This window comes from Sinocyclocheilus rhinocerous, unplaced genomic scaffold (genome assembly GCF_001515625.1).
Source record: "Sinocyclocheilus rhinocerous isolate Xijiao unplaced genomic scaffold, SAMN03320098_v1.1 scaffold323, whole genome shotgun sequence".
NCBI classification, from domain to species: Eukaryota; Metazoa; Chordata; class Actinopteri; order Cypriniformes; family Cyprinidae; genus Sinocyclocheilus; species Sinocyclocheilus rhinocerous.
The window spans coordinates 1,326,470-1,339,167 of record NW_015643640.1 but is presented as its reverse complement, the minus strand read 5'-3'; the positions used below and the strand labels follow the sequence as shown (position 1 = coordinate 1,339,167).

The 12,698-nt window shown below is 36.3% G+C and overlaps 2 protein-coding genes across 2 annotated transcripts in view; one reads left to right on the top strand and one right to left on the bottom strand.

Moving 5' to 3' along the window:
- The window catches only part of LOC107757572 (inactive ubiquitin carboxyl-terminal hydrolase 54-like), a 27,847-nt gene extending 19,271 nt beyond the window's left edge, over positions 1 to 8,576 (top strand). The window contains exons 12-17 of the mRNA XM_016575089.1: positions 769 to 1,390; positions 1,464 to 1,528; positions 3,442 to 3,508; positions 3,600 to 4,267; positions 4,912 to 4,996; positions 8,097 to 8,576. Of these exons, the coding sequence (XP_016430575.1) occupies positions 769 to 1,390; positions 1,464 to 1,528; positions 3,442 to 3,508; positions 3,600 to 4,267; positions 4,912 to 4,988 (1,499 nt within the window). The 3' untranslated portion in view covers positions 4,989 to 4,996; positions 8,097 to 8,576. The remainder of the gene's footprint in view (positions 1 to 768; positions 1,391 to 1,463; positions 1,529 to 3,441; positions 3,509 to 3,599; positions 4,268 to 4,911; positions 4,997 to 8,096) is intronic.
- A 131-nt stretch (positions 8,577 to 8,707) lies between these two features.
- On the bottom strand, positions 8,708 to 10,264 carry LOC107757591 (fatty acid-binding protein, intestinal-like). Its single transcript, XM_016575107.1, has 4 exons — positions 10,159 to 10,264; positions 9,882 to 10,054; positions 9,020 to 9,127; positions 8,708 to 8,936 (listed from the first exon to the last, which is right to left on the bottom strand). The coding sequence occupies exons 1-4, from the start codon at positions 10,223 to 10,225 to the stop codon at positions 8,886 to 8,888; spliced, it is 399 nt and encodes a 132-aa protein (XP_016430593.1). The 5' UTR covers positions 10,226 to 10,264; the 3' UTR covers positions 8,708 to 8,885.
- Positions 10,265 to 12,698: the final 2,434 nt, after the last annotated feature.

Here is a 12,698-nt window from a genome sequence, read left to right as displayed (position 1 = left end):
CTGCGGCTCGTGACGATACATTGATGTGTAAAGACACGAAACGATGTTTTAAGTTGTATATGGTCATATTATTTAGTGGACCTGAGCTAACATGTAAATGTGCTAACAATGTACAGTTTCTAGTTTCCATACAGTATAACATTAGCATTAAAGATGAATAAATACTGTAGCAAATGTTTTGCTCATAGCTAGTTAATTTCAGTTAGTGCTTTAACTAATGTTGACTTAATTAGTACATGATGTTACTATATTATTATCTAACATTATTAATGTGCATTTAAATAATTAGAAGCAACTTGAATAAATTGTTTGGATCTACTGTGTTCCCAAAAAGCATTTGGACATTTAAAAATGTCAGGATTTACTTTAGATAACAACATATCAAATCCAGTGACAAAATTGTTTCCAGAAATAACTTTTTTTGAGATAATCTGTTATTGACATTTTATGCCACTGTAAACATTAAATCAAGGTGTTAAACCTGTTAAATCAAGGTGACTATATAGCCAGATCCTCTCAAGTGTCACAAAATATGACAACCAGAAAGTATCTTTATTTTGAACAATATATCAACAGTTTTAAAATTGTACACACAGCCCTTTTTTGTCAGATGCTTTTTTTTGTTGCATATTGTGTTATTTAAGACATTTATACATTTTGACTTAGTTTTCCAAATACATTTTGGACTACATATAATTTGAATTACTTACTAATTAAAATAATGTTTTTTAAATTATTTTTATTATTATTATTATTGTTGTTTTTTAGATATGACATATCCTCGATCATCTTCTCCCTCTGAGAATGGCCCGAGGTTTCATTCAGACCAGAGACACAGAACTCTCCCCTCACGAGTCTCTCGAGCCGAGCCTTCTTCAGCCCATCCTCGCGCTTCACCGCAGGAGTCCCGCTCTAACCAGGCAGCGGCCACTGGCGCCAGTCCTCACGTTGAATCTTCATCTGAGCGTGGCAAGTCCAAGCCGTCATGGAGACCAGTGCGAGAGGTCCTGAATGTAGACAGCGTGCTGAGCGAACTGGAACGCCGTCAGCAGCAGCAGCTCGGGAGCCCTCGATGTGTCCATCGCTTTGGCCACGAGAGAGGACTGATGAAGGAAAAACAAAAAGGTCTGATGACTATTTACGAAGATGACTTGCGTTTGGAGACTGAAAGTCAAAGCTCGCAGGAGTCTCAGCGACAGATGATGGTGACGAGGCCTAAAGGTGGAGCGCATGTAGCACAGCGGATCGATGACTGGACGATCCAGAGGACAGAATCAGGATACGAGAGCAGCGATAGGTTGAGCAATGGTTCCACCAATCCTGACTCTCCAGGTGTGGAGAACTTCACGGGCAAAGAGCTCAGACTCCGTCAAGATGCACAGCACCTCAGGTAGGAGAAATTACGTCGTGATAAGTGTGTAACTCGGATTCCTTGGTCTTGATTCAGTGATGTATTTCCTCAGGGATCAAGGCCATAGTAATCAAGGTGATGCAAAAACGGAGGCAGTGCGTTCTCCACTGTACCACAGTGAGTATTGATCATACGCCGTGGCATCATCTCTTGTTTACCCATGTATAGTCAAAATCATGGTTTCGACGCTGCATCGTTGCATTGACGTCTCCAACATAACGTCACCAACTACTTTGTTTTTAGAAGCTGCATGTCTGTATCATTTGTTCAAAGTGTCTCTCTTTTCTAAATTTAGAGCAAGAGTTTGAACTATAAATCATGAATAAGTATAGGAGATGTGTGCTCATGCCCCCGTTTTATACCTGGGGATGACTTAGGCGTAGCGGACTAATTTTGTAATGTAGGAAGCGTTATTATGGATTATGGACTCGTATTTTAGCCGGAAGCAAATTTTATTACAAAAAATACAGCTTTTTGTGTCACAAGACATTAATCGATGGAGCTGTTTGAACTTTCGTTCTGACGGCACCCATTCACTGTAGAGGATAGATTTTCATTTTTGGGTAAACTATTCATTTATAAGTAACATTTTGGCTTATGTCTAAAGAAAATATATTATTTAAGTGTATGGTCTTTATAAATAAATTCTATTTTTACTTTGTATGAATGCTTTTGTCTTTGGGAAAATAAATATGTTTGCTTAATATCAAATCAAAATGTAATGTTTGACCAAACCGTAAATATAATTTGAGAAAAACTAATACATTTGGCTTAAAGTTTTATGAAAGTAAGTTATTGTTTTTTTTAGTTTTTTTAAGTTGGTCTAAAGTATAATATTTTTCAGATTAGTTAATTTGCTTTTTTAACATTTTACAACCAACAGTTATGTCGTAGTCTCTGCCTATCCGGTAGTCCATGTACATGTAAAAAGTGGAGAAAAGCCCAAAAAGCACATTTTCTTTTTCTGTGCTTTGTAATTTAGTAATTAGTAACTAATTCCATGGACTGAATGAATTACGTGACACAAAATCCCACAAATTTCATAACAAATTCAGTTATACCTTAATGCATTTGACAGTAGCAACTAAGATCAGCGCTTCATTTTGTGCACAAAATTATTAAACGAAAAACATTTGTACATTCCATTTCACGATTCGCAAAATGTCACAAAATGCTCATTCTGTAGAGGACATATCATCTTTTATCGAAGTGCATATTCCATTCACAGAAAGAGCATTTCAGGTCACATTTGGCATCCCATCGTGTAGCGTGCGCTCAAAACGGTCTTTTAGTTTCAGCTACATATGAAACCAAGCTCCATCAAAGCCCAAAAGAGAGACAGGCGTTTGGAGTCGTTCCAAAAGCCTGACTCATCTACAGTTTTGTCATGTTTTTGTATACTTTGTGATTTTACGCAACTGTAATTCTCAGTAATTCCATGGTAGTAGCATGCCCAAGCCTGAGAAAATCCCTCTCTCTCCTCCTCCCGCGCTGCGAGAAGAGACAGAAGCAGCTTAACATTTAAAACACAGATGTATTACGTCGGAACACAAAGATAAGAGAGAAAAACTAATGCTTTATGAAGCTTAAATTGCACACACTCCTTGATATCTCGGTCTTTCAAATCTGCATGTATTTCCGAACCACGTCTGTTTCCCAGAAGCCCCTTCTTAGTGAAGGGAAAAGCACCAGAAGGCAGTAGGACAGCACACATTCGGTAAAGAGAGAGACTTACAGGAGCACTGTGAAAGTAAAAAACGCAAAAAAAACATTAAGTGTAAAATGTATTCCATAAGCTTAGACTTGGAGCACATGTTGTATCCTGTGGCTTTATCCTCACATGGAGCTCAGCAGGAAAGAGATGAATAGTCTGTCTATAAATAAGTGAGTAGGATGTGTCCTAGTGAGTGTGTACGGCGATTTTGGCAGTTGCTACACACCCTTGTCAGAGATGCAAAAATTCGCCTTTGAGGCTTGATTGTTTGTTTTATGCTTCAAAAAATAAATGATTGCACATTTTGTTCCCTCAGGTAAGCATTTGGTTCAAATTCAGGGAAAGCACTCAGAACATCTCATGAAGGGCAGCCCAAGTTCAAGGTATTCACAGGCTTTGTCTTTACATTTCAAAAAATTGACCCTTATGACTGGTTTTGTGCTCCAGGGTCACATATGTGTTCATGCTTCACAGAAGGAAGCTGAGATACTCATCCTGTGGTGCGAGGAAAGGGAGCAACGCAGAGAAAGACCCATCAGCCGGCGAACTTCAAGCAGAGCAGCAAGAAGTTTCCATGCGATGGCACCGCATCCCAGAAAGCCCTCTCCTGCGCCGCCTGGACAAGATCAAGAGTTCAGAGTGTAACAGTTCTGATGAACTCACGAACCCTCTTTCAGAGCAGGAGGACAGTGCGTATCGTTCCAGCATCAGTGAAGTCGCTCCGCACGAGTCTCCAGCTCCTCCGCAGCCGAGAGAGGAGCCAGCCACAGCTCCATCCATGCAAACTCACTCCAAACATGCACAGCGACCCATCGAGATAAAGACGCCACCCTTCCGTCATGCCACCAGGCGAATGGAAATCAACGGCACGTGCCCGAGCTCATCAGACGCGAGCTCAAAATCGGGTTCGGACCAGGAGAGAGGGGAGCAGGTGTCTTGTGGTTGGGATAAGCCGTCGGCTTCAGCATCTGGAGTAGCACTGACGACTTATTTCTCGGTGGATAATTGTATGACAGACACCTACAGACTAAAGTATCACCACCAGAGGCCGCTAGTCCTCTCCATGCCTGAGCCCAGAGGAGCTGTGAAGGACGGGAGAGACACGGGACAATCTGAGCGTGCCAAAAATAAGCTTGACTCTGGTGTGTTAAAGCTCCGCTGATCTCCTCATTCAGTCATTGAGAGGCTATCGTGTTCAAAAGTTTGGGTCAGTAAGAAAAGTCTCTTCAAATAGATTTGATCAAAAATACAGTAATATTGTGAAAAAAGTTTTTGAAAGAGGTCTCTTCTGCGCACTGAGGTTGCATTTATTTGATCCAAAATACAGTAAAAACGGCAATATTCTGAAATATTATTACTATTTAAAATAGCTGTGTTCTATGTGAATGTATGTTAAACTGTAATTTATTTCTGTGATGCGCAGCTGTATTTTCAGCATCATTACTCCAGTCTTCAGTGTCACATGATCTTCAGAAATCATTCTAATATGCTGATTTGCTGCTCGAGAAACATTTCTGATTATTATCAGTTGTGCTGCACAATATTTTTGTGGAATCTGACTTTTTTTTTTCGGGATTCTTTGATTAGAAAGTTCAAAAGAGCGGCATTTATTTGAAATGTGTTAATTTTGTAACATTGGAGATGTCTTTAATGTCACTTTAGTTCACTTTGATACATCCCATCCTTACTTATCTTACTGATCTCAAACTTTTGAACAGTTGTGCATGTATTTAATAACTCGTTAACTGTAGTTAGTAGCTTAACTAAACTAAATTATTTTTTCCAGGCAATAGCAACAGTAAGCCCACTGCTAAATGGCACCCTGTCACTTCAAAAGGGCTGGATGAACATGGCTATTTGTGAAAGTTATGGTAAGTTCTCACTAAACTTTCAGATATTGTTTTTTTTTCTGTCGGTCCAAATCCACGAGTTTAAAAAGCACTATTTTTGTAACAACTAATAACTAATAACATTTATTAGTTATTGCGGTTACACTTTATTTTAAGGTGTGCTTGTTACAATGCAATTATACATTTAAGTACTGAGTAATATTAATTAACTACATGTACTTACTATATGGTTAGGTTTAGGATTAGGGTTTCTTACATGCAATTATGCATAATTAATTGTTATTATAATAGTAAGTGTAACAAGGACACCTTAAAAAAGTGTTACCGTTATTGCATTAAATAACACAAACTAGCAATGAACACATTTAGAGAATGAATTAATTTAGATTAATATTAATTTACACTTAAGAAAGTGCTAGTGCATTTGTATAAAGTTGTATAAACAGTCCTGTTCTCACTAAATATTAACTGACTTTTGCCTGAAGAAACTCCTAATGTGCTGCTTATTAATAGTTAGTAAGCTAGTTGTTAAGTTTAGGTATGGGGTTTAGGATTAAGGGATCTAAAATATGCTCATGCAGAATAAGGCATTAATATGTGCTTTATAAGTACTGATAAACAGACAATAATATGCATGCTCTTACATGCAATTATGCATAATTAATTGTTATTATAATAGTAAGTGTAACAAGGACACCTTAAAAAAGTGTTACCGTTATTGCATTAAATAACACAAACTAGCAATGAACACATTTAGAGAATGAATTAATTTAGATTAATATTAATTTACACTTAAGAAAGTGCTAGTGCATTTGTATAAAGTTGTATAAACAGTCCAGTTCTCACTAAATATTAACTGACTTTTGCCTGAAGAACTCCTAATGTACTGCTTATTAATAGTTAGTAAGCTAGTTGTTAGGTTTAGGTATGCGGTTTAGGATTAAGGGATCTAAAATATGCTCATGCAGAATAAGGCATTAATATGTGCTTTATAAGTACTGATATGCATGCTAGTAAGCTACTAAGCTACTAGTTAATAATGAGAATTGCTTCCTAAACTAAAGTGTTACTTCATAAAATGAACATGAATCTTATTATTCATAATCAGTTTATAGATGAGCAATGAATGATTATTATTTGAACCTGAATTACTGAATGCAGTAAAACAGTTGTTCAGAGTTAGTTAATGATGCATACTAACTAATGTTAACCAATCCTTATTTTGTAAAGTCATAGATCATAACGGCCGAGATAAATATCAGTCGTCTACTTTACTGCAGTACAATGTTTAAAAACTGTATCTAGATTCTAGAGTGTCAGACCGAAATGTGGACAATGTAAGTTTCTCTTGATCTGAAAGATCTTTTTATCTGAAGTCTGGAGTCTTTTTATCTGAGCCTGACAACCAGACTCATTAATCAAATGTTTTACACACGCAACACACTAGTCTGATAAATGAGAAGGATAATTTGTAACTTTCACTGTTCTACACTTCCTGTTGCTGTTTCATATACATTGTTACAATGTAACATTTCATTCGAATAGAGCAGAGCCAACACAGTGCAGTGCATATATCAGCCATTTTTCATCTAAATAACACACAGCGGAGAATTGTGCTGAGAAAGACCATAAAGGATCATGTAGTGAAGCAAGTAAGCTTCAGGCAGGCAAGCGTTTAGCTGAGCCCAGCAAACAAAGATTGTTACAAGGCAGATGCTGCATGCCATGCACTATTATTTTGATAAAGGACGTGAAAGGAGGCAGGCTAGTGGTGAGAGCATCATAAAAATACTGAAAGGTGAATTTCTTGCCATAGTTAGCTGGATTAATGGTATGAGTTTGTTTGTCCTAAATATACGTTTGTCAAGGAAAATGCAAACTGTTAACAGTAAGCAAACACAGTGAGCACTACTGTGTTATAAAAACAAACAAACAACCAAGACACTGACTGAATTGGGAACAGCGTACTAGCATACTAGTGCTGGTTGGTATGACCAAAAATTTATATCACGGTATTTTTCAAAATGATACCGGTTTTACGGTACATGACGGTATTTTTTTTTCATGTGGATATTTGTGGTGGTCAATGTGGATATTGTGGATGAGTTCTTCTGTGTCATCACGTTCTTTTAGTTCTACAGCTTCAGTTTCGGAACTTTCATGCTTAGTAACACATACAGCTGTTCCCTCACCACAGTGCAGCAGTGAAAAGGGACCCCTTTCAAACAGTGTCACGTTCCGAACGTTGTTTAAGCGACATACACCGGTATTGCGGTATTTTAAAAATTCATATCATAACAAAAATAAACACCGGTATTCGGTATGAACCGGTATACCGCCCAGCACTAAGTCTTACGATTTCTGCCATGTAAACGTATGGTAAAATAGTAAGAATATATGCTAGTGTGCTGCAGTGTTATTGTTCACTAAATCTATTAAAAATAATATTCATTAATTGAAATAAAGCTGAAATCAAATATAAACATTAGATGAAAAACATGAAATAAAATAAGTTGGTAACACTTTACAATAAGGTTCCATTAGTTCATGTATTAACTAACATGAACAAACAGTATTTATTCATCTTTGTTAATGTTAGTTAGTTAGTTGTTCATTGTTAGTTCATGTTAATTCACAGTGCATTAACTAATGCTAACAAGCACAACTTTTGTTTTTAATAATGCATTAGTAAATGCTGAAATTAACTAAGATTAACAAATGCTGTAGAGGTATTGTTCATGCTTAGTTCATGTTAACTAATGAAGCTTATTGTAAAGTGTCACCAATAAGTTAAACTACTAAAATTACTAAAACTGAAAAAGAAAAAAAAAATTAAAGCTAAATAGAAAACTAATAAAAAGGATAACTAAGCTAATCCCTAATATTAATAAAACTATAATAGTATATAAATAATACTAAAATAACACTAGTGTGCTGTTCTGAGTTTAGCCATAGGTTGACTAGTTTGTGAAAATGTGCTTTGAGATAATAATAATAATAAAGAATGAATAGGTGTGTTCAGACTTTTGACTGGTACCTTATGCATTTAAAAACATCCATCCGTTCTCCAACTATGTGTATGTAAACACAATGCCGTATAATCAGTCTTCTTTCTCATCAGGTCCTGGTGACCCACTGAGCCGTAATGCAAGAGAATTGCCAAAGAAGTTGAACAAATATGGATCATATTTGTGATGCTCAAGTATCTTCTAAGAGCCATCCACAGGGGGGCAGTATGCACTTTGGCTTGAATCAGTAATTGCTTGTGAACAGGAATGACCACTTTATGCTGAATATCGAATCCGTTGATTATCTTTTACTGAATTGTGACAGCTAATACAGTATATATACATCTAAAAGAAACAGTTTTCCTAGTCTTAAAGACAAAGAGTGTGTCCTCGACTTTAATTTCAATGCAAATGGACCTTTGTACATGCTCCCTAGAGGTTGTGTGTGGAGTGCCTTCATGCAATTTTTTTTCATGCAAAATATTGACATGATTCAGAGTAAATGAATAATGTAAAATGATATCCGCTATATATTTTTGGAGATGTCTATGCAGTTATTTTTATTCTTTGTTTAATAAACCTCAAATGTTCAATCACTGATGCAACCTGCTTCTTTGTGTTTATTTTTTACTTCTTAAAAAAAATTGAAATAATTTCATTCGACAATTTCATTCACAACACAACACATACTGCATAAAAATAAAAACGGTTCGCAAAAGGACGTAAAAATGGCTTTATTACCATAAATATCAAAACTCACAGTGTAATACATACATGCTTTGTAAACTTTAGGGCTGCCAATTGTTAAAACACTTATTATCAGGTTGAATATCCACGGTTGCGACACACAATAGATTCAATAGAGTTGTCATTTAGAATTTTTTGGGAATGCTGATGTTATTTTAACCCCTCTTGAAAATCCTCTTGGCCTCGATTCCTTCATAGGTATAGGTCTGTAAGCAAAAAGCGTAAGGCAACACAAGTTCACAGCATTTACACATTGCGATTTGAGGATTTGTCTTGAACAGCAGCTCACCTGTACAAGTTCTTCAGCGATGATCTTCCTGGTTGTTATTAGCAACTTTCCGTTGTCCTTGCGTGTGAACGTCCCCTTAAGCGTGTCACCCTCCATGACCCAGGATCCCTGCAATCAGAAGGTCAAAGGTCAGACTCATTTTGAACTGAGCAGCGAAAGGTCGAGTCGATCAGTGACGGACTGCTTCTCCAGGAGGCTCGTATAGGCGTGAACATTAGAAAAGCATCAGTTCGCAGCATTCAGTAAATGTACATTTGGCGCTGATTTAACACAAAAGAGTTACAACATCTCAATTCAGAACTGCTCAACATGCATCTCAACTTTTGCGCCTGATCATTACACTCTCAGAAAAAAAGGTCCAAAAGCCATCACTGGGGCGGAACCTTTTCATAAGGCACACATTTGTTTCTTATTTACCCTTAAAGGTACATATTAATACCTAAAAGTGTACATATTATCTAAATGTTGAAGTGGTGCACTTTTCCAAATATGTGCCTTTAAAGTACACATACGCACCCTTTAAAGATAAACAAGGCACAAAGGTGTACGTTTTGAAAAGGTATCACCCCAGTGACAGCTTTTGTACCTTTTTTTTCCTGAGAGTGTACATGCTTAAAAATAAAAGGAGCTTTTTGCAGCAACGAACCATTTTGGGTTCCCAAATATATTTCTCAAAATAACCATATGCATGCCTATTTAGTGTTAAGAACGCTTTATACAATCTTTCCGCTATTAAGAACCTTTTTGTGCAATGGTTCCAAGGACGTTAAAAGGGTCTTTATGGAATCACGGATTGAAATAAAGAACCTTCAGAGTGTCTAAGACTGAAAACGCCTCTGAAATCTGAACGGGTTGTGCTTACTGTGAGCTCAGTGCCGTCTGCCATTGAATATTCAAAGTTGACGCCTAGAGTAAAGTTAATTTCCACCGTGCGGAAAGTGCTGACTTCCTTCAGGTGGAACTTGTCTCCGGTCTGTTCCACAGTGATCTTCAGGTTGTCATGAGACGCTAGTTTCCTCTTAACCATGTTGATGCCTGTTGAAGACATGCAGTACACGTGCACCTCATAAACAATGCCCCGCTGAATCACTCAACAGGTTCAGAAAGAGAAGATTCCAGCAGCATTCATGTCCACTTACCCATTTCCTCCATGAACTTCTCGTAGTTGTCATTGCGGTCGACTTTCCAGGTCCCGTTGAAGGCCATGATGACAGACTGCTGTGATCCTGACAGTGGCCTAACTTTACCCCGAGTCTGTCTTTTATACCTGCGTGAGTCTCTTATCGGAGTATTATCTTCATGCTGATGTGGCGGAGTAAAGCTCAGAGTATAAATCTCACCATGCATCACACATCCCAACATGCCTCGCTTCTTCATTGATTGAGGCTTCAAGTCGTTCTGTAAGAACAAGCGCTCGCTTGTATTGTCCTGCTTTTATCTGAATTGTTTGCTGTTTAAACTGTGTAGGGTGTGTCTGTTCACTAGTTGAACAGTTAAACTATGAATGGTGTGTTTAAGCAATGCATTTTAGCATTTAAGTGTAATTCGACTTCTGTTGTGCTTTTTAACCCTATTGAGAATGGTGAAAGTTGCATGGCTTTTCTTCTCCGTATGTCATGACTGCATGCACCGTATGCGTTCACTCTTTCTGCTTACAGTGATTCAAATATTGAGTGAGAAGAGCTGAGGCATATTTACTAATAATGTACATATGTGAGCCTGGAGCACAAAAGCAGTGTTAAGTCACTGGGGTATATTTGTAGCAATAGCCAAAAATACATTGTATGGGTCAAAATTATACATTTTTCTTTTATGCCAAAAATCATTAGGATATTAAGTAAAGATCATGTTCCATGAATATATTTAGTACATTTCCTACTGTAAATATATCAAAACTTAATTTTTTGATTAGTAATATGCATTGCTAAGAACTTCATTTGAACAACTTTAAAGATGATTTTCTCAATATTTAGATTTTTTTGCACCCTCAGATTCCAGATTTTCAAATAGTTGTATCTCAGCCAGATATTGTCCGATCCTAACAAACCATACATCAATGGAAAGCGTATTTATTCAGCTTTCAGATGATGTATACATCTCAATTTCACAAAATTGACCCTTATGACTGGTTTTGTGCTCCAGGGTCACATTTAAGCCAATAATTGTACAAGGCCTGCCAAATATGAAATCAAAGCAACATGTGGTGTGGAAATTTCATCTGGAGACTCCACGACAAGATAAAGCGATATCAAGAGACATGATAATCTCTGATAATGCTTTATTTGATCATTACCTCAGGCTTAATCTCTCAACAGTGCAATATAATGAGACCTCTGAAGACCTTTGCTATCGTCCCATTGCAAGACCTTTGGTATCGTCCCCTTGAAAGCAAAGATAAGAAAAGCTTTCAACTGAAAACTAATTTATGATATATATGGTTTAGAAAAGTTCAAAAAGCTGTGGTTATACGTTTACCTTGCAGAGTCTGCAAAATGTTAATAATTTAAACTAAAATAAGAGTGATACTGTTTGTAAAAACTGTTAATAAGAGTTCTTTAAAAGAAGTCTCTTATGCTCAACAAGGCTGCATTTATTTGATCAAAAATATATTAAAAATAGTGAAATATTATTTCAATTTAAAACAGCTGTTTTCTATGTGAATATCTGTTAGACTGTAATTTATTTCTGTGATCAAATCTGAATTTTCAGCATCATTATCAGCATCACACGATCTTCAGAAATCATTCTAATATGCTGATTTGCTGCTCAACAAACATTTATTATTATTATTATTATTATTATTATGTTGAAAACAGTTGTGCTGCACAATATTTTTGTGGAAACTGTGATACATTTTATTTTTCAGGATTCACAGATGAATAGAAATGGGAAAAACATAATTTCTTTGAAATATACAATATATGCATCATAACACTAACAGACTTTTGCCTCAATAAACTCCTAATGTGCTGCTTATTAATAGTTAGTAAGGTAGTTGTAAAGTTTAGGTATTGGGTGGATTAAGGGATCTTTGCAGAATAAGGCATTAATATGTGCTTTATAAATTCTAATAAACAGCCAATATTGTAGTTAATAGTGAAAATTGCTCCCTAAACTAAAGTGTTACCATTTAGTTGTTTAATTTATTTATTTATTGCTTGCATATGTGGTTTTAAGTTATGTTCATACACTGAAGGCTGCAAATGATCTGCTTTATTCCTGCAGTTTTTCTTCTGTGAAACATGAAAGGCTGTTTAAGTCATGCTATCTTCCCATTGACGTTTAGTTCAGACCCTTTTCAAAACAGTTTGTTTCTATGATGTTTTAATCTTTTTATGAAATAATCAGTTGTCTTGCTGCACATGGCACGGTGTTTATGTCCAGAAGATAATGATTAACTACAAAATCTATAATTTACAAATGAAAGATGATTTCTCTAAGATGGAAGTGTAAATATTAAAAATATTGGGACGGTTGCCTCATTCATGTGTGCTTTAGTATTTATTAATGTCTGACTGTAAAAACTGTGTTTTGACTGTATGTTTGTATTTCAATTAGACAGATTTATGAATATGTTTAGGTGCATAAAATAAAGCGCTCATTAATATTTTTAACCGAAATAAGAAAACTCCAACCAACCAGACTATGCATATCTCTTAAATAATATTTTAATGCAAGA